The sequence below is a fragment of the Tachysurus fulvidraco genome, chromosome 5, assembly GCF_022655615.1.
Source record: "Tachysurus fulvidraco isolate hzauxx_2018 chromosome 5, HZAU_PFXX_2.0, whole genome shotgun sequence".
NCBI classification, from domain to species: Eukaryota; Metazoa; Chordata; class Actinopteri; order Siluriformes; family Bagridae; genus Tachysurus; species Tachysurus fulvidraco.
Genome location: NC_062522.1, coordinates 11,913,532 through 11,938,744, shown reverse-complemented (window position 1 = coordinate 11,938,744; position 25,213 = coordinate 11,913,532). Strand labels below are relative to the sequence as shown.

Genomic DNA, 25,213 nt, shown 5'->3' with positions numbered 1-25,213 from the left:
AATACATTTTGAACGAACATAGAATGTGTTCTGAATAAATACAAATACAGATACAAATAATGAACACACCATTCAGTTTCAGGAGTTCTGGTTAAGATAAGGGACTGGAATTTCACTGATTATGACAAATCACACAAGAGGGAGGATTGTGGGACAAAAAAGATGATTATGCACTGCATTCACAGCATCCTTCTACCAGGTCAGGGTCATAATGTTTCAATTAAGGCTATTGGTTAATTTATATTTTGAGAAATAGAACCATCTAAACTTTTTAGGATTACTGTGTACAACAAAAAATAATAACTGCACAAGCAAAATTTAAAAACGAAAATAAGTCCTGTGCACATCTCTAGTTGAGATATTAACTGGAGTGACGTAGCGGAGGTTGAGGAAATGTCAACTGATTCTACTTTAGGTCATGAACACATTCAATCTGAACACAGATACAGATAAACATATAGATCCAGACAGTGACATTAAACACTCACACACATACACACAAACACATATAATTCTGTGAAATTTTAGTCTCAGCACTACATTTAATTTAAATCGGGTTTAATTCTTCCTTGGTATTTAAGCCTTGCTTTCTTTTTAAGACTCTATTTATCCTGCATTTACACAATAGACTGGAGATATCTTCTGAAACCAAATGCAGTGACAATGGTTTCTGTGAACAAACCATAATTACATCATTGTCTTAAAAAGCATTTTGCCATCAAAAGTGTCTGTCTACTGTCTATAATTAAAACGAATAGAGAGAGAATTAAGCTTGGAGAAAGGTGGAACAGGCTGACAAACAATGTTGTTTCTATTATTCATTTTACAGAGTGCTGAAGGGTTATATTGCAGGTCTGCTGGTTATCATCATTAAGGCAATTTGACTTTAGCAGCTGTCTTTCTCTGTGACTGGCTTTTTGCCTCTGAACAACAGCTTCCATAAATACACAATGTTGAAAGTTACACAGCCACCAAATCACCGAGCCGATAGGTGGTTCACACAAATTCAGCTTGAGAGGTAATTTTGGGGGAAATCATGCTAAGGATAGCAACATGAAATAATTGTAAAGTACACAGATTATTGAGGACAAGAACTTGGTCTGCTAAGGAAAAATGATGCTTTATATTTTATTTTTTTAGATGCAACATAACAATAGACTGAGCAGTAACAAGTTAATGTAGTCAAGATCTTTTATTTCGAAAGCTTAGAAGAAAATATATAGTCTGGTTTAGGACTGACCTAAAATATCCAACGTCTTAAAGTAACATGTTATTATCTCTCAATGTCTCAATTGAAATTTACTCTTTCATGCTGTGTAACCTCTGTCTTCCATGCACACACACACACACACACACACACACACACACACACACACACACACACACACACACACACACACACACACACACACATACACAGCATGCAGTATACATGTATAAATAGGTCAAACACCCATGCATAAACATTTCTCCACAGGAAACAGTGAGTAAGCGTTTAATTAAATGCACTGGCACTGCAATTAGTGAGCAACACAACATACAACATATTATGAATTTGCCCTTTTAGTTCTGTAGTGAGAAACAAATCTGCAAACAAAATACATGCCTGTGAAAGAGGATCTGCAAATGCCATGCATCCTACTGTATCAGAAGTGCAAGTATCAAAAATCAATTGATGGGGGGGAAAAAAAGTGATGTAAAACTGCTAAAACAAAAAAGACAACAAAAATGCTAACCATTTCATGATGTATATATTTTTTAAATAATCCAATTAAAACTCAATTAAAAATCCAAATACAATTACACTAAGAGCTGTATTTATGACTTATCACTCTATTTATTCTAAATTTATATACATTATATATTATCTGTACTTATTCATATAATGATTTTAGTATTTTTTGTTTACCCTGTTAACATGCAGTTTGGATATAGATGTGTAGAAGTAAGAAATATTCTCTGATAAAAGAATGGCATTGAAAAACGATGAAATACATTTTATGCAATTTCTAGACTGTAAAACATGATAGCTCAATTAAGTTATGTAAATGTATTTTTTCTCTTTAATTGTCATGACAGGTTTTGTATACTGAACTCAATTGTATAGGCTTTAAAACTATTGTCCTGACTATTTTTGAGGTTAACCAAAGCTTATCGTCAAGTTTAGTTTGCTTATCTTTAAGGCAGCATTTCTAAGTGTAACCACCTTAAAATGTTTTACAGTGTTTATATTTCTCAAATCCAAATTGAATCCAAACTCTCAGGAAAAAAATGCTTTATTGGTTGTTATATAGCTGTTTTAGACATCTAATAAAAAATAACACACACTGTAATAACTTTCTTTTGTCAAAACATGTGATGTAGACATTAAAAAATGCATGACATTCACAGTGGTTCGATCTGGCACTTGGAATAATGCTTTACACTTCAAATCATGCAAGATTACATGAAATCTAAAAAAAAAATCACATAAAAAACATATAAAGTCCTCGGTTATAAAATTCATTTTACTTGTATTGCATATGTAATTGTATAATTGCCTTTTCTAAATACATTTCACAAAAGTCCTTGGATATTTATGTGGACTTTTTGGTAATTGGGGCTTCCAGACTTAAACATCCACACTTATAAGTTCTGAAATTCACAATCAAATTCTGTCATCCTGCACAGGATGTACTTCCACTGGCGATCCCTGAAAACAATAAAAGATAGTCTAATGAGATTTACATCATCAGCATTACATTAAAAAGTTTTTTTTATTTATTTACACCAAAAGCCTTAAGAGTCCATCGCAGCATGAATATGAATGCTCTTCAAATTGAGACACTGCGTACCTGAGCACCCCACTAAAGGTGGTCTGAGCACCACGGATGAAGTAGCCATAAGCAGGGACGACCATTTCAGCCTCTTCTTTGTGGTACTCTGGAATGTCAGTGGTCTTCCTGTTTAACATGGAGAAGGACAGAATTGCTGGTCAAAGAATGATCATACCTTTGGTAAGGTTATAATTACTTTCTGAATCCAGTATTACTATTTAATAATAGAGTTTAGTAGTTTAGGTCAGAGCCTATGACTACTCACCAGCAGGAATAAGGACATTTTTTACCATAGCGGCAGCAGTAGAAGCGCCACTCTCTGTCCAGAGTAGAAGGAAAGTACTGACTCTGCACTCCAGCCACTATACCATTGTCACTGCATGTGGAGGTCCTTCAGGAAAAGACCAGAAATTAAACTTGAGTCGAAATGGTGCATTTTTGATAATTTGACTTAAAAGTGTTGGCTTTACAGTTAGGCTTACAAAATACAAATAAGTAATACAAAGGCACCAAAAGATATCTGCTGAATTAGCATGAATCATTATAATTTTAAGTATTAGGCCTGCTAATGCATGTCACCATGACAGCATGTTAAAAAAAACTGTCTTGCTCACATGGTGGTGACTAAAATCGTTAGAATATATTTCCTACTTCCTACTAAACAATTTTCCATAGATAAGGCAATATTGATCCATTTATTGTAAAATAATTAGAAATGTTGTTCAGTTGATTTGTGAAGAATTGACAAGCATATTTCACTTAAATAAGTCTGCATCATTAGTGAAATACAATCTTAACTCGGTAGACTTTACAATGCAACAGCTGAAATCCTTTGGAAAGTACTCCAAATATAAAAATTCCACACCTCTATTCCTGGAAAACCTTTTAAACCTTTTCTCCTACAACATAAACTGTTTATTGTTTTTTCACAGTAACATTAAGATCATAATGTTCTTTTCGATCCTTTAAAACAGATGTCACACAGAAACGTTTCCTTCTGCAAGGATTTCACTATCACTTTTTTCATAAGCATTTTGCCCATTAAACATAGTGCAGATGAAAGAAGCAAACTTGTACATTAATATCTTAATGAAAGTTTTTTGATTCTATGTATATTGCTGACAGTAAACTAAGCACATTTCCACTTTCATAGAACAATTAATGCAACCACTTAAAACCATTTGCAGATGAAGCTGGGGTTTGGGTTTTGCCCAATGATGTATAAAGCCACAGTGAATTTAATGGAGATGCTGATTTTCCTAAGAAATCATACACCAGCTTAGAAAATCACACAGTTATTATTATTATTATTATTATTATTATTATTATTATTATTATTATTATTATTATTATTATTATTATTATTTATTAAATATTTAGTAACCCTGCATTCACTATATGATGCTATATCTATATTATACAGTATGTTAAATATATACATTGTATTGATATAGTTAATTATATGATTGTATCAATATAATATACTATGCTACACTATACTAAACATTTACATCATTTGACAGATGCCCTTATCAAGCTACTTACAGAAGTGCTTTTGAAGTCTCTATCAGTGAATACACTGGTACTGGTTCACTAGTTTACAGACTAAAAATAACATCGATCTAAAACTGTTGGGCGGTAATACGGCAAAAATGCACACCTTTTTTAAACAGTTTTTAAGTATAGTACACTATATGTAATATCCATTATCACATGTATGGCTCTTGTCCAAACTTTTGAAGCACACAATTGTGTAGAATATCCTTCTGTGCTGTTGGTTTACAGTTTCCCTTAAATAGAATTGAGGGGTTCAAGCCTGTTTCATCATTTCAGTGCCCATGTGCACAAAGAAAGGTCCAAGATCTCCTTGACCAACATCAGTGACACTGAAATCCTGGAACAGGCTTGTGAACTTTTGATCAGTAACACAGTATCTTAAGCCTCCTTATCTGAACCTCCACCACCCCTAAATAAAACAGTATATGCTATATAGTAGAAGTTTTGAATTATATTTCAAATCATATGCAGTGTTAATTATCAGTATAATGTATTTTAGCAGAATATCACCAAATTATACTATACCATACCCTATGCTAGTATATTATACTATGTGAATACAGTATATGTTAAATAATACTGCATATTACACATTATAGGTAAATATAAAACATATCTGTTAATAAGGAAAAATCGAATTCTGTGTTCATTCCTTATATTTTAAGATGAGATCCATTCATAATGCAGCTCTGCAGCCTATGATTACTGTAACCACTGTGATTGTAACCAAACCATGTTTAATACTCTGGCAGGATGTTGACTTGTGTTAGTCATATTTCTGCAACCTACTGTGATTACATTTCCATTTCACAGCAGGATGTATGCTTGAATTGATTTTATCTGTCAATAATGCTGAAGATTTCTTGTGGTAAAAAAAACTAAGCATAAACTGATGAGTCTCATGTCCAAGGTGGGGTTAGAAACAAATGGTGCTAACACGGTTTTCCGTAAATACAGGTCTGTTGATAGTTACTGCTTGTGTATGGCCCATACAGGATGTTGTCATCACAACAGAGCTGCCACCATCACTCCACCAGCAGCTCGATCTCTTTGTCATGACAACGCTGACGCCATGGGGATCAGCTCCACCAATGAGGAGAGGAACAGGCTTCTCTCAGTGGAATGTTATCTTTAAAGGTGTGCAAATCCAAGTAACTCTTTCTGGAGCATGAAGTGTGAGGAAAGAATTGAGCCCCTCTCAAGAGACTGCTGCTGATAAAGACAACAGGCTGCTGAGAATAGCACTTGAAATTAACAAGCATGTAATAAACATTTATATTTGAGTATAATAGCTCATCTATCTACAGATGTTTATTAGAACTGCATGTTTAATTAGAGAGATGGTGCTTCCCAAATCACACTGTAGATTTGTGTAGATCAAAAAGACTTCATTAAAAAAGCTCAGCTTTTGTCCCCCAGTGGTAACTCTTTGGCTTTTTGTTGTAAATGGTGTAATTGTGAACTGAATAAAATAAGGACATGAGCCAACATGCACAAGATACTACAAGATGGTAGAAGGTACAAGAAGGATGTCTAAGAATAAATCGTCATAGTTCTTTAGGTACCATTAATTACACTCCTTATTACACTACTCATGTACTGCCAATCATTTTTTATTCAAAAGAGCAAGCTTGCTTTGAAAGAACAGTCTGCTCAAAATTTAACCTTTAACTGCCAATTCCCAACAGGCAGCCTATCTAACTGTGTGTATTCTCAAAGCCCCATCTGGCCTCTTCAGGCAGTAGGAGGTTGAGACTGCATGGCTCCAGGTCAAAGGAAACCTCCCCTAGCAGGCAGATTTGAGGGGGAATCAGTAAGGTGTGTGCAGAGCCCAATTAATCCCACAGTGTATGCTCTCAGAGCAGGAAAGAACCTGTTGAAATGCTCCACTAGGACCCAAAGGCACAAAGCACTGTCTCTCTTTAAATCCCATATGGCAGATTTTTCCTGTCCATGCAAGCCACACATTTATCTAATTAAAAATGTAATTTGACATGCAGTTTTTTCTATTCAAGTCCATTGCTGGTATTACCATCCAACTCATTTAAATTGAACAAAAAGAGACAACGCTAAATACAGGTCTGAATAGAGTTAGAGAGTACACTGTTCTTCTCTAAAGCAATCACTAAAACACTCATCTGGCAATCCTCTGAGACATGAATGAGAGGATTTGCATAAGGATATGTCTTTCTGGACACTATCCATAAAGTCCATGCCAAGTATGAAACTCTGTCCAGTAGTTCAGGAAATAACTCTGACATTTAAAGAGTTGGAGCATAAACATTTTAGAAAGACATGAGGATAATGTACCTTTCTGGCAGGTCCATTTATGCTTGAGCTGACTTTTATAGTGAATATCAAAAAGATTATTCATAGTCATCTGTTTTTAACAGTTTATCAGGTCTAATTCTCACTGACATTTCTGACACTTTGCATTTGTTTAAAACTTTGTCATATAAATAGCTGTTTTTTCCATGTCCTGGTGATCTCCACAGCTGGCTCTGGCTCAGACTAGCAATAAAATTATAAGACCAAGAAAAGATGAAATTTTTGCACAATGATATCTCTGCAATGAGCATTTTGTGAGTCGACATGTCCGGGAATCAAATGTTATGGTAAATTGTTCAAATGTTGTAATACTGATGTCTAACATATGTAAGCAATGAAGATAATTAGTTTAAACCCAAGCTTTTGTTCTTAAAGCTGATGTTAAGCATATTAACATCAATTCTCTTGTTTTCTTGATATCATTTATAAAATACTACAACAAATATTTTTGCTAGTATTCTTGTTCACCTCATAGAAATGAAGAATGCATGGATGTATGAATGGGCTGCTGGGCTGCTCTGCTGGAAAGTGCCAGTTTAATTTTACGGAAATTTTAAACTGAGATCATATTTGTTCCACAAAGAGCACACAGCAAATTGAGCTACTTTGAGACCACTCAGAACAATGTCTTCATAGACTTCAAGTAACAGAGCAAACTTCCTTGTACTGATGAAAGTAACAGACATGCCATTACAACCCACAATGCAGACACTCATCATGCATAGAAGGTCACTGTGAAGAGAAATCAGCTGCTTAGCCAGCTTCAGTTGACAAAGAAAAAGAAAATAAGAGGTGCGCTTCCTGTTATTACTGTTTGTATCTGTTTATGACATGCTATTTTTATCCAGAGAATGTATTCGTATACAGGTTTACTACACTATAAACTATTGGTTATACTAGTTTATATGTTTGAACTAATGAATGATTGCATTAACAAGTGATAAAGGATAATTTAAATGTCAGCAATCTGTGTAAGTTACTGGCAGATGCAAGTTAAATATGAGTCTACAGTAGATTGAGACCTTTAACCCTAAAATTCTCACCTCTATGATTAGACTGGATCTAATCCAGTCACTTTTGAACATAATGTTCATATCGTAATAATATAATACGCTACATGCTGTTGGGTGCAACTTACAGACACACAAACACACACACACACACACACACACACACACACACACACACACACACACACACACACACACACACACACACACACACACAAACTACTACTACCACCATCACCATCACACTAATCTATTAATGCAACAACACAGCTACACACAGCAAAGGTCACCATTTCTGCACAATAAGGGCATCTATTGTGTACTAATAATGTTCTTTCCTAATCTTTCCTAGTGTTCATTTTTAGTCGCATGGAAAATTATAAATGATATGCCATTTAACATAAACAATATATATGTATATACACACACATACAATGACAGCCATAACATTTAAAACCACAGGCCTAATATTGTGTTGGTCCCCCTTGTGCCATCAAAACAGTTCTGACCAAGTCACCACCTTGAACACTTTGTCATGTTACTCAATCCATTCCTGATCATTTGTGCAGTGTGATCTTATCCTGCTATAGGAGGCCACTGCCATTAGAGAATATCATTGGCATGAAGGGGTGTACTTGGCCTGCAACAATACTTAGATAGGTGGTACGTGTAACATTAACAGCCACATTAATTACAGACCCAAATTTTCCCACGAGAACATTGCTCAGAGTATCACTCTGCTTCTGCCAGCTTGTCTTCTTCCTATCTTGCATCCCGATGCCATCTCTTCACAAAGTAACACATACTCAAATGGCAAACCACATGATATAAAAGAAAAATGTATTCACCAGATAAGGCCACCTCCTTCCATTGCTCCATGGTCCAATTCTAATCCCCACATACCCATTGTAGGTGCTTTCAGTGGACAGGGATCATCATGGGCAACAGTCTGCACCTATGCAGCCCCATACACAGCAAGCTGTGATGCATTGTGCAATCTGTCATCTTTCTGTGATAGACAGCATTAACTTTTTCAGCAACAGCAATGCTACTGTAGCTCTTCACATCGAGTGGGTATCAGTGAGCCTTGTTGTTAGTTCACCTGTTGTCCTTCCTTGGACCACTTTTGGTAGATATTAACCACTACATACCAGACACAATCTAAAAAACCAAAATCACCATTGTCAAAGTCATTCAGATTCTTACGCTTGCCCATTTCATTGGCAAAACGTGTTTTTATTAGTTGCAGTAAAGATATTCTAGCAAATTGTGTGCTTCAATCTTTGGGGCAGCTGTTTGAGGAAGAACCACATATGGGTGTGGTGTCTAAGTGTCCACATACTTTTTGCCGTTGTAAGTTTTAATGCCTCCTGAGAAGCAAAAAACTCTCAAAAACAAAATTTCTCATTCTGAATGAAGTATAACAGGCTGTACTCCATTCTGAGAGTATGCCAAAGAGCTGTGAATTTCCCTTTAGCATTTTCACTGCGCAGGTTCAAAGAGGGTAGAAGCTCCAGCCTACACAGTGAACATGCTAAGGGGAAATTAACATTTTTGGAACATGTTTGAACATCATTTTATAAAGTAGAAGCGGGTGTTTTAGTGTCACAAAATCAAAATAATTGTCTAATTTTAATAATGAACATATTATCTAAGCAGCAAACTGCCCCGGTACAGAGACTCATGTAATTTACAGTAGGAGCTGCTGTACATTTAATCTGATTTTGTAATATACAGTATGATGTTTCACATTTGGACTTGGAAATAAATAAATCCTCCTTTGGCTACAACAATTTTTTTTCCTTCCACAAACAATAAAGCAAAGAATCTCAAAGATATTGTGTCCATTGTTTGTTCCCTTTTAAAATATTTGAAGTAAATGCTGTTTATTTGAAGTAAATTTGTTTGATTGGTTCAAAACCACAAATGTCTGTCTCTATTCAAAGTACCCTTCATCAATAAGAAATGCACTGAGTGTTCATTTGAACTCTATTAAAGGCTTTAGGTGTATTAAATCAATACTCCTTCAGCATGTGCTTACATTGCTTACATTTTTTTTTTAAAGAAATAGGATTTGATTTCTTGGTGTTAAAAATTCAATTTAAGGACAATAAATTGTTTTTGACATTCCCAGCGAAACATCAACACGCCATCCATCTAAACTGCAACCATTAACAATAATCTTGTTCTAACATCACTATATGGTCTGGCGAATAATGCCCAATTGAATAATTTAACTTAAGCTACCAAACCAGCTTGTAGGCCATGTTTGCTATTTGATACATTATAGTAATTCATTTCCAGAATCCTTATTACTTCACTCAATTGACTAATGAATGTATGAAAAGTTTTACTTGCCTGACAGTTGTGTTATTTTCTTAAAAACTCAACACATAATGATAAATCATTTTTATTATGCTATTTGGTCACTATTTCTAATTATAATCTTTGTCAAATGTTATGCCATACGTTAGCTTTAGCAATAGTAATTGATATGTTCGACCAAGTGAATGTTTTGGTATGATGTGTATGGATATTTAGCTTACCTTGGCACTTGTCTTTTAATTTGAACAACAACAAAAGCTTTCAAAAAATTGCAAGTGATGGTGAATTAAAGAGATCTTGATTAAAATTACAATGCAATTCACAAAGCGCCTTAACCCTGTGATTTAGCTGTGTTTATACTGATTTTCTTCATACTCTCTATTTCAGACTCTACAGCAATAGCATGTTCCATGAAGTCTGTGGACAAATGAAGGATGAAATCATACTAACAGACTGCAACTTTTATAATCCCTTCTCCTTCAACTCACGTCACATATAGACTTTGTGTGTTTAAGTTAAAAGGAGTGACTGTTGAGAAAATGTCTTAGATATTACTTTTCATTCAGTGTTGTCAGGTTTCGTTAGAAATAGGTTAAAATTTGATATGGTTCTGAACAGGGTGTATGGTTCACCAAGCAACCAATCAAAAAGGGAAAGAGAACATGTTACTTTCTACATAAATAGTAGTCTAATTCCTTGGAAACAGTCATTTTATTGGAAATATGATTGTGTGAAGGTGACCTGAAGCTGAAACATGAGCTGTGGGATAGTCAATTTTGGAAACTAAATGAAATATACATTAAATTACATTATGTTACTCACTTAACTATCTCATTATGGGTAGAAGACCTACTGATAATGTGCAAAAACATGCTAAAAATACTTGGTCTTGCAGATTAATAGTTTTTGCATCAATTATTGAAATTGAATATGTGTAGTTTTACTTAACTACGTTTCTATAATTTTATTAAGACTTTCTCCTCTTCCTTCAGCCACCTAATCTATACAGTATTTTCAATTGAGTATGATTTTTTTCAGCATTTTGTCTGCCCTCGGATGAAAGTAATATATGTCAGACTTCATTCTGTTATCTTGTTTAGGATTTAATGTAAGCTATATTCATTCATTCATTCATTCATTCATTCTCTACCGCTTTATCCGAACTACCTCGGGTCATGGGGAGCCTGTGCCTATCTCAGGCGTCATTGGGCATCAAGGCAGGATACACCCTGGACGGAATGCCAACCCATCACAGGGCACACACACACTCTCATTCACTCACGCAATCACACACTACGGACAATTTTCCAGAGATGCCAATCAACCTACCATGCATGTCTTTGGACCGGGGGAGGAAACCGGAGTACCCGGAGGAAACCCCCGAGGCACGGGGAGAACATGCAAACTCCGCACACACAAGGCGGAGGCGGGAATCGAACCCCGACCCTGGAGGTGTGAGGCGAATGTGCTACCCACTAAGCCACCGTGCCCCCTGTAAGCTATATATTAAACATTATAAATCATCATCTTTTAAAAGCCTATGCATTTGGATCCTAGTGCCTACTTTTGTTTGGTGCAAATGCCCATTGTCTGCTCATAAAAATTCTACTTGGCTCCATGCAAGACCTTTAAATATTTCCCTCATGAGTTTTCTCAGGCCAGTGGTTGACTGGGCTTTGAAACAGAGGTGAGGTAAAATGCCATGTGCAAGTTCTGGCTCAAACAAAATGTCTGTTTGTCTCATTTCAGTCTGGTTTGGTTGGCTTTATTTTCCTCCATGGTAAACAAATAACACTGATGTTTCCACAGCAACAGTCTAGCTTTTGCAAACAGCTGGAAAGTGATGTTTTATCTCAGCTTTCCACAAGTATTCACATATGAGCTCCTACCAAATCACAGGAGACACGGGCTCTGCAGTATTGCTTCATGTTAAGACGAACATTCAGCAAAAGTACAAAAAAGTATTGATACATACATTTCAGAGGCATGGGTTATAAGTTTTAGATCCACAAACATAAACAATCTTCATTTCATAGTGTAAAATACAAATTATCTAGATATATGGTAACTGTTGGAAATGTAAGTAGGAGCTGTTTAATAATTGGACAGCCATGACCCAACATGGTAGCCGGTGTTGCGTTTGTTTCATTTAGGAAATTTCTGTACAGCTGCTCCTCATGAAGCATCTCTGGGGACTCTCCAGTTTGCTCTCCAGATGTACAGGTTCTGACTCCGAAAATGAAATGTAATTTGCTGCTTTAATGCAAGAGATATGGAAAACATTTTTTGTTTAGTTGAGACAGATTTATCCAAAATATTTTTTTCACAGACAGTCTCATACTAAAATATCCTGTGTTAAGAACAGCCTTTAGTGTTAGGTGTGGAGAAATTATATTTTTAAATACAAAATAAAATTGTTCAATTTAGCAAATACTTTAGTGAATTCATAGAATGCTTGAAAGCTCTTCTTTCATATCTTGTGTGGATTACATTATACATTTTATAGTTCAGAGAATGGATTCATTATTTTCACATGAATGTCTAGCAGTTAAATCACTGGTATAATTCTCTCACTGCTTCAAACAGCTTGTAAGGGAGACTAGGACACAGATAAAATTCTGGTCCGATCTCGCCTCTCCGTCAGCCCAGATAAGATTAAATACTTCTGTTGCTCTGTCCTTCAGGATGTGTCCTTACAGATCATTCACATGTTACATATTACATGTTCTAGAAGATACAAACACACAGACTTACCACTCCATGCCAGCAAGATTCAGATCGTCCCACCAGCATGCGCTGGGTTCTCCAAGGGTGGCGGGAGTCGGCTGACATTCAAAGCTCCACAGACGGTCCGAGCCCTCTTCCTCACTGAAGTAACTCTTGATGGCCACCAGCGCCTCGCCATGAGGGCACTGGAAGTTAAAGCCTTGGCGCCACGCATTGATCCACTCTTCTCCATGGAAGTAGTGGGGCTGAGTATGAATAATAGTAACCAGCAGCAATAGTTGGGCCAGAGAACGAAGAACGAGATCAGAATTCATCTTCCACTTCAGCACAGAGCAAATTCTGACTACTCACTCTCTCCAGCTGTTTGATTTTAAGCCTCTCTGAGGAGGGCTTGCTCTCCAGATGTTCCCTGTCTAGCTCTAAAAGTTATATGTAATTTGCAGCTTTAGCAAACAATTATGGTCCACCTTTTTTTTTAGGTGAAGAAGATTTTCTTATACAAAATCCAAGATTGTTTTACAGAGAATGAGCTGGATTTCCTAAAATGAAATTCCCCTAGGGAACTTCATTAAGGAGGAGAGCTCAAAAGTGCCAAGTAATGATGCTATCCATTCCCTATTCACGTGGCGTGAATGTGTTCTCTTCATCTGACATTGAATTAAACAGTTTAAACAAGTCTCTGGCGTTTGGAAAAAGCTGGTACTATTAGAGAGAACATTCGGGACAAATGCCAAAGCTAGTCGTGAGAATATTCCAACAAGTCTTTGGAAATGTAAACACCCTACAGTGCTATTAGCATGCTGTCACATTCATTTTATTTACTGATTTATTATTTGGCTTTTGCTTAATCTGACTTCTATGGTTCTTATATCACAAGAAATGGCAGATTCACTTGTTTGTGTATAAGTGGAAAGTTTAATTTAGGAGTCTCCAACTGTATTATACAGAGAAACTAAATTGTTTTGAATTAGAGTAATCTAAAACAGATGATTTAATTTAGGAATAAAACTAGATGGGAAAAAGATTGAGATTGACATTTGGCACAGAAAAAATGCAAATAAAAACATTAATAAAACAAAAGTCATTGAAATTCTATTTATTGCTGAGTTTCTTTCCCTGTGGCAAAACACAAAATGCAACAAAACACCTGCAATAATATCGCTTCATGCATACCTTTAATCTTTAGAGATTTGCCTCATGCCTAGAACTTGCAAATACATGTCTTTCAGGTGAGCTTATCATAAACTGCAGTCACTACTTATTCAGACCCTTTCGGGTTATCAGCATTTTCTGTTCAAACATTAACTGATCTTACCAATAAATGGAGGAGCGTCACGGTAAACTTTGTACTAACATGGTGATCTGGTATCTGTAATATAATGAATTGCAGACTTTGGTTATAGGAAAATGAAACGAGAATTTAAGTAGCTGCAAAGAGTGAAGCAGCTAAGAAGGTTGTTCTTTAATTCACATCTGAAGGTGACTTACATTCCATTAATCAATGTGACACAAGTTATGTAACCATAATCCAAGGGACAAAGGCATTTCAGGGCCTGAATTGCCCATGGTCTTGAAAGACAAATGGCTCAAACGTCAATGGCTTGTCCTTGTCAGCTAGAAGTGGTACAACAGTCCATTCACACCTACACTCATACTGTAGCAGCTATACTGTCACCAATATTTATATATACCACATTAGATTACTATTTTACATAGTTTACTGCTGCAATAATGAATATGCAGTATGTTCAAGGATAATGGAAATATTTTATGATCTATTAAATTAAAGAACAGCTTCTACAGATGGCAAATATATTGTACATCGAAGGAGAGAGAAAGAAGAAAATTATATACATAGTGGAGGTTATATTGCATGCAACCATTGCATCAGAATACAGTATTTAAAATGTATGTGACTGATATAAAGATATTTAAAAAAAACAAACAAAAAAAAACAGAAACTATTGGCATGGCAGGTAGTGAGAAATTAAAACTTTCCTTGGCTTATACTTTATCAAATGTGATGTACAGAAAGGACTGATTCATGTGGTAGTCTGGACTTTTATGTGATACTTTTGATCTAATTGTAAATTTACCACAATCTGAAAGAATAAAAATAAACAGGACACATCTAAGAATAGGCATGGCTCACTATGTCTCCTCGAGTTCCATACAGGTCAAAATAGAGCAGTTTACAGCAACCTGAATTTTTGGTTTAATTGTTCCTTAAAAGGCATCTTTATCTGGGGCAGCATGTAGTGTTAGGTCACTAGTTTAAATCATATAACACGGGTCACTAAATTAAACAGCAGTTGGTTGATATTTGACCTTGTGAAAATCACTAAGAATATGATATGAATTATCATAGGCTCAGTTTAGAAGAGAGAAACATTAACACCAAGCAGAAAATTTAAACACCAGCACAGCAAGCATGGGTCATTTTTATTTAGACAATTCTCTCAAATGTTTCTTTCTCATTTGTCAGAAATGTCCAACAGTAGTGCCAGCTGTTATTAGGATAATGCACTCATTCTAATATGTTATCATTTCAATAGTTACAACTTACACAGTGCCTTGAACAGCAGATGCTCCAGATCACTTAATCCTGATAAAAGAAACTTATTTCACCAAAATAAATAGATAATTGTTGATATGTGAATGATGTCTGTAAGCACTTATTTAGCATTTATGATAGATCATAAGTATCAACAGGTGTCAACACTTTGTAACTCTCAGTAAGTTTTCCATCCCCAGAAAGTCTTCAAAACAGAGGAGTTTTTATTTTATCTCTTGGTAACATGACAAACTGAGTTTTGTTTTGTCTTATTACTACCTTCAAGACAAAGAAAAGGAAAGGGAGAAGAAGAGAAGAGGTGAGGGAACTATTTATAGCTGCTTTATATGGATAACAAGAAATAATTTGTCTTCATACCCTAACACCCCATCCATGCATGGTCTTATAGACAGTAGATGCTGATGGAAATAATACAGTGTTACAAAAGATATTTTTTCTACAGCATCCATGCAGGACACAACCTGGTTTATAGTGGTAGTTTGTGTGTGTGTGTGTGTGTGTGTGTGTGTGTGTGTGTGTGTGTGTGTGTGTGTGTGTGTGTGTGTGTGTGTGTGTGTGTGTGTGTGTGTGTGTGTGTGTGTGTGTGTGCTGCCTTCTATGTAGGTCCTGCTCAAGCCATGACCTAAATGGCTTCATTTGAAATGTTAATGATAATGAAACGACCCCTTAAAGATGGTGATCTTTAAGTGTGTGTGTGTGTGTGTGTGTGTGTGTGTGTGTGTGTGTGTGTGTGTGTGTGTGTGTGTGTGTGTGTGTGTGTGTGTGTGTGTGTGTGTGTGTGTGTGTGTGTGTGATCTTTAAGAAATACTAAAGGACAAGAGAAAGGGCATAGTGTTAATTTATTTCACTTAAAAAGGACATTTACTGCTAACTCCTGTCTAATGGCTATAATACCAATAAAATAAAATAAAATAAAATAAAATAAAATAAAATAAAATAAAATAAAATAAAATAAAATAAAATAAAATAACAGGAAAGAAGAAAAGAAAAGAAAAGAAAAGAAAAGAAAAGAAAAGTGTTTGTGACTCTCATTCTTTGACTACAGGTGATTTGGTGAGCACTATTTCTACATTTATTGTGTCTTCATGCACTTACTTGCCAATGTCCACCTTCTTAAGTACACAGTGCTATACATTGCAAATACCCTTTTCTCAGCTGATGCTAATGAACAGAGAGTGAGAAACTGTGTACAAAATCAATGGGCCATTAGTGGTTTGTTATGTCAATGTTCCCTTTAGGACTCATTTTATTTGTAACTGTTCTGTATTTTAGCACCTATTTTTAACAAACCCTGTTAGTCTGAACCAGAATAAACGTTCCTGGTTTCAGTCTCATAATTACAGTACCTAGTGCCCATCCTTATAGTAAGAGTAGAGAGATAGCATTACCAAAATCTTATTAGCATTGATAGCTGCTCGGGACATTAATATCTACGTGGCCTGTGACACTATTCAATCCAAATTGAATTACATTAAATTCAAATCTTTGCTCCAAAAGAATGGGCAAATTGCCTGGCAAGATGTCCAAGTTGCTTTTTCTGAAGGCATGTGAGCCAAATAAACAAGCATTCTCACCTCACAAGTGAGAAGTGATCTCTGATCTTGTGTCTGCCAAATCATATCTAGACCTAAAAGTTGCTAAGTGAATGTACCCTGAGCCACAAGTTTATTTCGCTTGAAAAGCTAAAAATTGTTTTCAGTTCCCCATCAACATCAAAACACATGTGATAACATTTATTAACCAACTTCAGAAGCATTTTTTGGCTATTTAGACCCAGCAAAACCATTTGGTTATATACAGCATCACACAAGCATATATACAGTAAAATAAATGGAAATTGTCATATTTTTTTTAAAAACCAACATAGATGTTCCCACAACATAGATGTAAATACATATTCATATTGATATTCATATTAAATAAAGCAGTACAGTGGCTCTGCCTTCCTCACACTACTCCCACGTCTGTATGTGGATTGGCCCATATGTGCGTGTGTGTGCGTGTGTGTGTGTGTGTGTGTGTGTGTGTGTGTGTGTGTGTGTGTGTGTGTGTGTGTGTGTGTGTGTGTGTGTGTGTGTGTGTGTGTGTGTGTGTGTGTGTGTATTGGTATTCCTAATAGGAATAATAGATTATTATTGTGAAATCAGTTATTTAAAATTAAATGAATCAGCTGAATATCAAGTACCCAGCACACAACATGCATACTTTTGCGTTAACTTTCAGTCAATCCATCTGTTCTGCAGATGGATAAGTAAACAAGCTCCAATCCAATGAACAGATGACATTTGGGCATTGGACATTTTCTTTCTGAAGCCTCAGCCTAAATCACAGCTTGCTCTCAGCTGCTTCCATTACCTTAAAAATCCCATTCAACAAAAGCCATAAAACAGAGACTTATCAAAGTTTCCATCTATAAATATAACAGAACAGTTAATGCGGATATCATAGTGCTGCTGCATACACATGTGCAACTCTTTTAATGTAGTTTTTATATGCACACACAGATGTGACTTTTCTACTGTGTGTATGTATGTTTGTGTGTATGTGTAAGTGGTTAACATTCATTGCCTGGTGTTTGCATTAGTAGCACACAGAGGAAGAAAATGTAGTAATGTTTCTCCTGGTGGAGTAAAAGCAGCATGCCACACTTTCCCTCACCCCTGCCCTTATCCTTGTGCTTTAAATTCATCCTCAACTCAACTTTTTAAGACCTTTACACAATGAGAACCCAATTTATTCAAATCAGTGGACTAAATCTTTTGCTGAAAAAAGGCATTACAGTTTATGATCTCTGTCAAGCTTCTTATTGTGATCAAGTCACTGGTCTTTGGACAAAAGCCAGAGACTCTGCTTACACTCAAATGCTTCATGCAATGAGTCTAAAGAAGTTTTTTTAGGATTTTTTAAGGTATAAAGTTTCTAAAGATTACTCAGCTTATTATATGGCAGATAAAACGAGATATCTTATCAGCCTAGAAAAGTACATCAGGATTAAATAAATCACATTCCTCCAGGTTCTCCGGTTTCTCCCCAGCTCGCAAAACATTCTCATGGGTGGAGTGACTATTCTAAACGCAGTACATCTTAAGGCATCAGGTAAACGCATTCACACACTTATTCATACACTTTGAATAAGTTTGTGAATGCGTGTACCTGATGCCCTGAGACGGACTGTTGTCCTATCGAGGGTGCATTCCAGCTGCACAGTGCTCCTGGGATTTGCTCTAAATCCACACAACTCTGATCAGAACATAGCACTTAGAGAAGATCTAACTCAGACCATTTTACAAACCAACAAATGCATTAATATTTAAACATTTCCCTCCATTAGGAGAAAATATACTACCATAACTGTTGCATTCATCAGAGGAGTAGCATTTGGACCTATCTTATTTTATGGAAGTAAAATAAATGCTTTTTTGCAGGCAGTCAACAAAAAAATACATACAGAGTGGTTGATTATGTACTAATCAATAATTGGACTATAGTGTTCATAATATTTATAAAAGGCCAATGAGGTCATCATTATGAATATTTAAAAAATCTTGTAGACATCAGACTCATTATTGCATATGTTTTTTTTGGAAGAACCTGGAGACAATGGTACCCAGTAAACCTTGCAGACAGATAAAATTATGATATCCCACATAATAATATGTAAAAGTGCCAAAAATAAACTAAAAAGATTTTGTTTGTCCACCCTTTCATGCACTTGTATTTATTATTATGTGGGATATCATAATTTTTAAATAGATATCCACTCAGATAGAAATTCATACAGTAAACCAATAGAGTATTTGAGAATGCCCACTCTGTTCACTCTATACATAGCAAAATAGCATTTACTGCCCTATGATAAATCTCTGCTAGTTGCCAAATAACACAACAAATTATTACAAATATGTCTAGTGCATATAGAGAGTATACTGAGGATATTATTAACTGTTTAAATGTTTGATGATTACTAAATATAAAATGTTAAATAATAGAAAAAGTTCATCTTCAAATGTTACCACAGGTTAATATTCATATCAATCAGCCTCATGTTCAAATAAATGCCAGCACTTTTTTTTTTCTTTTGTTCTTTGGATGCTGTAATAAATGAAGCTTTCAGATGTAGAGATTTACTTAATCATTTTTATTGATTGTCATGACATTCTCAGTCCAACTGACCTTCAGTGAGCTCCCACACACAAGCTATTTCACATGGCTGCGTGATTCAACTGACACACACTTAAACAAATACAGAGGCAGAGCCTGCTCTCTAACCCAATCACAAAGCCTAAAATATAGAGGGGTGTGGGTCATTTTTTGGGACATAACCAATCGCACGCTTACTTTCCTCAAAACAAAATATTGACTTTGGGTTCCCTGGTGTTTCACTAAGCAACTTGTGAATCTGAGCATGGAAATATTTGTCAGAGTGAAAGAGCCTTTTTCTTCTTTAATCTGTGTACGCTTTATTCAGATTCCGGTAGAAGAGATTTGAAACTCCAGAGTTGATCTTTTCATTATGATGTAAAACATCCATAGCTATATCATTAAGAACTAATGTCTAATGCATTAAAGAAGTCAAGCAAACTATAACCTGTTGCACAGCATTATAGAAAATCTCATTAACATCAACCTAAATCTTATTATTATATCATCATTAGCAGACTCACACATGCAACATTCAGTAGACTACAACATACTGTACAAAACGTGATCATCGTACAATACGTTAAAACATAAAGTACTGGCTCATGTTGCACAATGTGACCTGATGACATAGTATGGAAAATTGTGTGACGTTGTGTGTATTGTATAAGTATTGATTGTGTGTGCTGGATGCTGGGACCGCTTGTCTGGCTTTCACTTCCCTCGAGGCTCTGTTGCTCATCAGAAGTGCCTGCACTGGGACAGAGAGCCTGGTGTTTCCCTCTGCCACTTTTCTAATTGCGTATCAAGTGCTGTGGGGACAGCCAGGTGCCCTGTAGATCCACAGCTCCATCCAGAGCAAAGAAAAACATGGCAGGTTTGAGAGGTTTGAGAGAGACAGACAAACGTGTCAAATTCTGCATCTTCAAACAGCAAAGGGAGTTTGGTGTTAAGGAAAAAGGGTGGGTGTTTGCACATATTTCATATTTACATGCAGATGTGCATAGATATGTAAATTGAGATTTATTTTGATTTCATTTAGTTGTACTGAAATGCATTATATCGCTTAAAATCCATGGTGTTACTGTTATCCTGACTGAGTCTCCATTCTATGACTTTATTCAGCTCAAGCACAAAGTCCCTGGATCCAATTTATACACTTCAGAGGATACATTCCAAGTCAACAAAGTCTTGTTTTGTGCCACATCATTAAACTCAAACATCATCATTTATGATTAAGGACATAAATCCTCATCCTGATATTGATTTAATGATATAATTTACAGAAAACTTTTGTAACTAATTCTAATCCCTGGTTAAACCAAGGTGTACAATGTGTTCAGCAATACACCTCTCCAGCCTATAAATACCTGCTGCCAGGATCTGGAGGCCAGATGCCTTATTAGCAAAATTGCTAACACTCAGTCTGATTGCTCCTGGTAGCCCCTTATTCTCCTCAACCTTGAATTTAAAAAAACAAACATTTGTCTCCCAGTGGGAATCATGATGTATTGTGATGGACTTGTGAATAGTGATAGTAAATGTAAGAGTAGTTTGAGTCTCTTGACTAGAGTGTATAGTAGAAAAGAGGACATACACCTCCTTAGACACATAATAGAGTTCCTGAGGGGTTAATTGACATGAATTACAATGTGGATGTAAATTTTATGTAAACAAATTACCTGCCAAGAATGTACTTATTACAACTATGACCTTCTAAGGAAGACATTATTCAATTTTGGAAACAACCTCTACCAGTCTTCGTCATCTCCGAGGATATGTATCTGGGTGTTTTGAAGAACAAAGTGATGCTTGAAAGTGTAAACACTGATGAAAGATGAGCTCTGAGGTACAATGTAGCAAGTGCTAATGCCAAGAGATTTTAACTGTGGCTGTTAACATTGGCCAGCATTCAGTTGGAGCCATCTCAACATGCAGTTCCAGATTCCATTGCGTACGGATGGTGGGAATCTTCAGATGATCTAATGTTGTAATAGTGTCAGGAATTACATGGCAGAGTTTATTTTAATATAACTACACCCCTGTGGAGTCTTCATAATGTACCTCAGTTTATATTAGAATCACTTTTCAAGTATCCTCATAAACTAATGAAAAATCCAAACAGTTGGTAAGCGTATGACACCTGAGGTTATTCTCTGTACATTACATTTATGTGAAAAAGGCTGAACTTATATATATAGCCATTCATCTGTTGATTGGTTCTCTTTAGAGAATATTTCAGTGAGTAAGAATAAAAAAACAGACTGCTGGCACAAAATGTGTGCTTCATTTTTTATTTAGAAAGGTGGTAATTTTTGGAAAGGTACATTTTTCTTTTTAAAAAAATACTCTCACACTGTACATATCATAAACTTTTGTCTGGTGTGTGAATGTTTGTATAAGATCATGTTCTATCATGGGTATGACATACTACTTACACATTCATATTGATTTAACTATATTTGGTTTATCTATATCTATATGTGGAGCACTGGCAGCTCAGATGGTTAAGAGTTTGTGCTGTAATTTAAAAAAATATGACAAAAAAAAAAAAGGCTTCTGCTATATTTACATGCTGGTCTATAGTGAGTAGACTAAGCACACTTATAAATAAAGCTCCTTGACAACAATGCACTCTTGTGTGCCAAATAACAAAAGTGAACAGGAGAGGCCAACACATGAGACAACAATTACTGCAAGAGCAAAGACCTAAATATAGCTGAAGTGATGAGAGGCCTGACAATATCGCCACTCTACACTGACTCAAGTCTTTCTGTGAAAGATATTTAAAATTTGAGGCCTGTTTTATGATTTGTTTGCTTGTCTTTTTTACCCTGTCTAGGAACATGTCATCTTTCACCACCTCTGATGAATTAGGGTCTGACAGTTTGGGGATATGCACAATAATTAAACTATAAAAGACATGCAGGACCTCCCAGTGGACTCCTCGTGATCTTTGTAAACAGAAAGCCTGGGGTTTCTTATCTAAGGCCAGCCTACATACGCGGCCCCTCAGATCTTTGGTGTGTGCTTGGTCTTGATCATAAAAAAGCTCAAAAACTTGACTGGTGCTAAACAGTATTCAAACTAACTGGATATGTAAAACATTTTTGAGAATGCTGGATTTAAAGCTCTTCAGCTTTACATGCTGAAGCGCTACTAAAGAATTATGGGGGAGGAAACCAGAGTCACAAACAGCTGAAACCAAATTCTTTGTGTGTACCTTATTCTGATTCTGATTCTGATTCTGATTCTGATTCATTCATTCATTCATTCATTCATTCATTCATTCATTTTCTACCGCTTATCCAAACTTCTCGGGTCACAGGGAGCCTGTGCCTATCCCAGGTGTCATCGGGCATCAAGGCAGGATACACCCTGGACGGAGTGCCAACCCATCGCAGGGCACACACACACTCTCATTCACTCACGCAATCACACACTACAGACAATTTTTCCAGAGATGCCAATCAACCTACCATGCATGTCTTTGGACCAGATGAGGAAACCAGAGTCACAAACAGCTGAAACCAAATTCCTTGTGTGTGTCAACAAACTTGGCCAATAAACCTGATTCTGATTCATTCATTCATTCATTTTCTACCGCTTATCCGAACTACTCGGATCACGGGGAACCTGTGCCTATCTCAGGCGTCATCGGGCATCAAGGCAGGAAACACCCTGGACAGAGTGCCAACCCATCGCAGGGCACACACACACTCTCATTCACTCACGCAATCACACACTACGAACAATTTTTCCAGAGATGCCAATCAACCTACCATGCGTCTTTGGACCGGGGGAGGAAACCAGAGTCACAAACAGCTGAAACCAAATTCCTTGTGTGTGTCAACAAACTTGGCCAATAAACCTGATTCTGATTCTGATTCTGATAAATTTATTTAGACTTATTAAATACAGAATGTATAGATTTAGAATATACACATAAGATCACCATGAGTCATCAGAACAGCTTCAGTGCACCTTGACACTGTACTCTGTACATCTCTACAGTACAGTACAGTACAGAATAACACAATTTATTTCAAAAGATATCCTCTTAATTGATGTTTTGATGAAGGTGTTGGAGAGCACTGTCCATGCTCCAATATCTCATGTTAACATTGCTCCAATATCTCATGTTCAGCTGGGTTGAGATCCAATGTGTGAAGGCCATAATATATGATCTACATCATTTTCCTTTCAACAGACTATACAGCAAGCAAGGCCCTTGTACCCTGTGTATGGCAAGACTGTCATCTTAACATAACACATAACATAGGCATAACATAACCACCAGTTTTTTCTTTAATTATTCTCCCATCTGAACATACATATAACTTTAACAAAACAAACACTCTTGTTTGACCTTTTCACCTTTTTCCACACTTCTGTGTTTACATGAAAACACAACTCATACATGCTTGCTGTTGACCTTTTACCACTAGTTTGCAAAGACGCTTGTGAGATTCTCCTAAAACCAACAACCTCATCTTTGATCTTCAGTATAATCAGTATATACAAATGATATTAAAATGCTATCAAACATAAAATCAAATGCACGGTAAGCATATGCAATAATAATAATAATAATAATAATAATAATAATAATAATAATAATAATAATAATAATAATAATAATAATAATAATAATAATACCTGATAAATCTTTCATATTCAAAGATAAAGCAACATATTAACAAGCGATACTAAAATTTTACATATAATAACATTTTCTGAGAAGGATGTGTACTGTTAGCCATATCAGTTGTAAAAACCAATGTTGTTTAAGGCGTTCTTTTAAATAAAAATGTTTATACGCTAACTAATAGATGGTCCTATCTCACTGTGCTCATCTTGTATGATTATTGCATTCTTTTGGTGATCAGATGCAGCATGGCAATGCGTATGAAAAACGTCCATATCTCCATGACCTTTATGCTCTTTATGCCTGTTCTAATGTGTGTGCCTCCATGTTTAAATGAGTGTGTGAGAGAGTGTGTGTGTGTGGATAGTTTTTGCTGGCGTACAGTGAGTGGCTTCTCTTTCCAGGTGTGTGATAGATACAGTACCTCCCACAACTGACCTTGAGTGGAGCAAAGATCACAGGAACAGATTTATAGTAGCATGCAGAGATCAAGAGCACCGTATATATCATGAACACACATTACAATGCAACATTATATACAGTATTTTTTATAGTAGAAAAATATAGGTAATGACAATGGATGGATGTTGGAGATGTTTTGATATATATATGGAATTTTGCCTCATAGCGCCATCTGGGCCTAGTACTGAATAATAAATAAATTCAGTACTGAAATGTTAGCATGCACAGACAGGAACAGTACCTTGGTTACTGAAACCCATTGGTCATTGTGAAAGAAACATAAGCCCTGAATAGAGTTGTGGTATAAAACACTTAAACATTGCACATGGACATTTATAATGCAAGGAGAGAAAAAGACTCTCTGTTAAACGTGTGACGTTTCTACATATATAGCTGATTTACATATAACTATGTATATATATATATACTATATACTGTAATGTTTTAGTGAAACTATTGCACGCGGTGACTCCAAGCACCCGGACCCTCGTTCGCGAATTTGTTACGCAAACACAATTCTGCCTGTGATTGGATCATTTCGGGCCTCCTACTTTGAAGGTGACTTATTAGAACAATCTGTGGGCGTGGCCACGCAGCGTAAAGGATATATGGGGCGGATCTAAAG

The 25,213-nt window shown here is 36.0% G+C and overlaps 1 protein-coding gene across 3 annotated transcripts; it reads right to left on the bottom strand.

Annotated features, from left to right (window-relative positions):
• Positions 1-2,258: 2,258 nt before the first annotated feature.
• On the bottom strand, positions 2,259-13,373 carry dpt (dermatopontin). Of its 3 annotated transcripts, XM_027146314.2 has the most exons (4): positions 12,791-13,298; positions 3,082-3,207; positions 2,835-2,942; positions 2,259-2,692 (listed from the first exon to the last, which is right to left on the bottom strand). In XM_027146314.2, exons 1-4 carry the CDS (start codon positions 13,075-13,077, stop codon positions 2,626-2,628), a joined length of 588 nt encoding a protein of 195 aa, XP_027002115.1. In that variant the 5' UTR covers positions 13,078-13,298; the 3' UTR covers positions 2,259-2,625. The 3 variants fall into 3 exon arrangements, with proteins under 3 accessions (XP_027002115.1, XP_027002116.1, XP_027002117.1); XM_027146315.2 differs by lacking the exons at positions 2,259-2,692; positions 2,835-2,942; positions 3,082-3,207 and adding an exon at positions 11,786-12,292 and having other exon boundaries at positions 12,791-13,373; XM_027146316.2 differs by lacking the exons at positions 2,259-2,692; positions 2,835-2,942; positions 3,082-3,207 and adding an exon at positions 11,786-12,289 and having other exon boundaries at positions 12,791-13,373.
• Between the last annotated feature and the right edge of the window lie 11,840 nt (positions 13,374-25,213).

Coding starts and splice junctions, on each gene's coding strand:
- dpt (XM_027146314.2), bottom strand. CDS start 13,077: ATGAATTCTGATCTCGTTCTTCGTTCTCTGGCCCAACTATTGCTGCTG. Junction 3,208..12,790: donor AATCTTGCTGGCATGGAGTG/GTAAGTCTGTGT, acceptor CTTTTCCTGAAG/GACCTCCACATGCAGTGACA. Junction 2,693..2,834: donor ACCTTTAGTGGGGTGCTCAG/GTACGCAGTGTC, acceptor TATTGTTTTCAG/GGATCGCCAGTGGAAGTACA.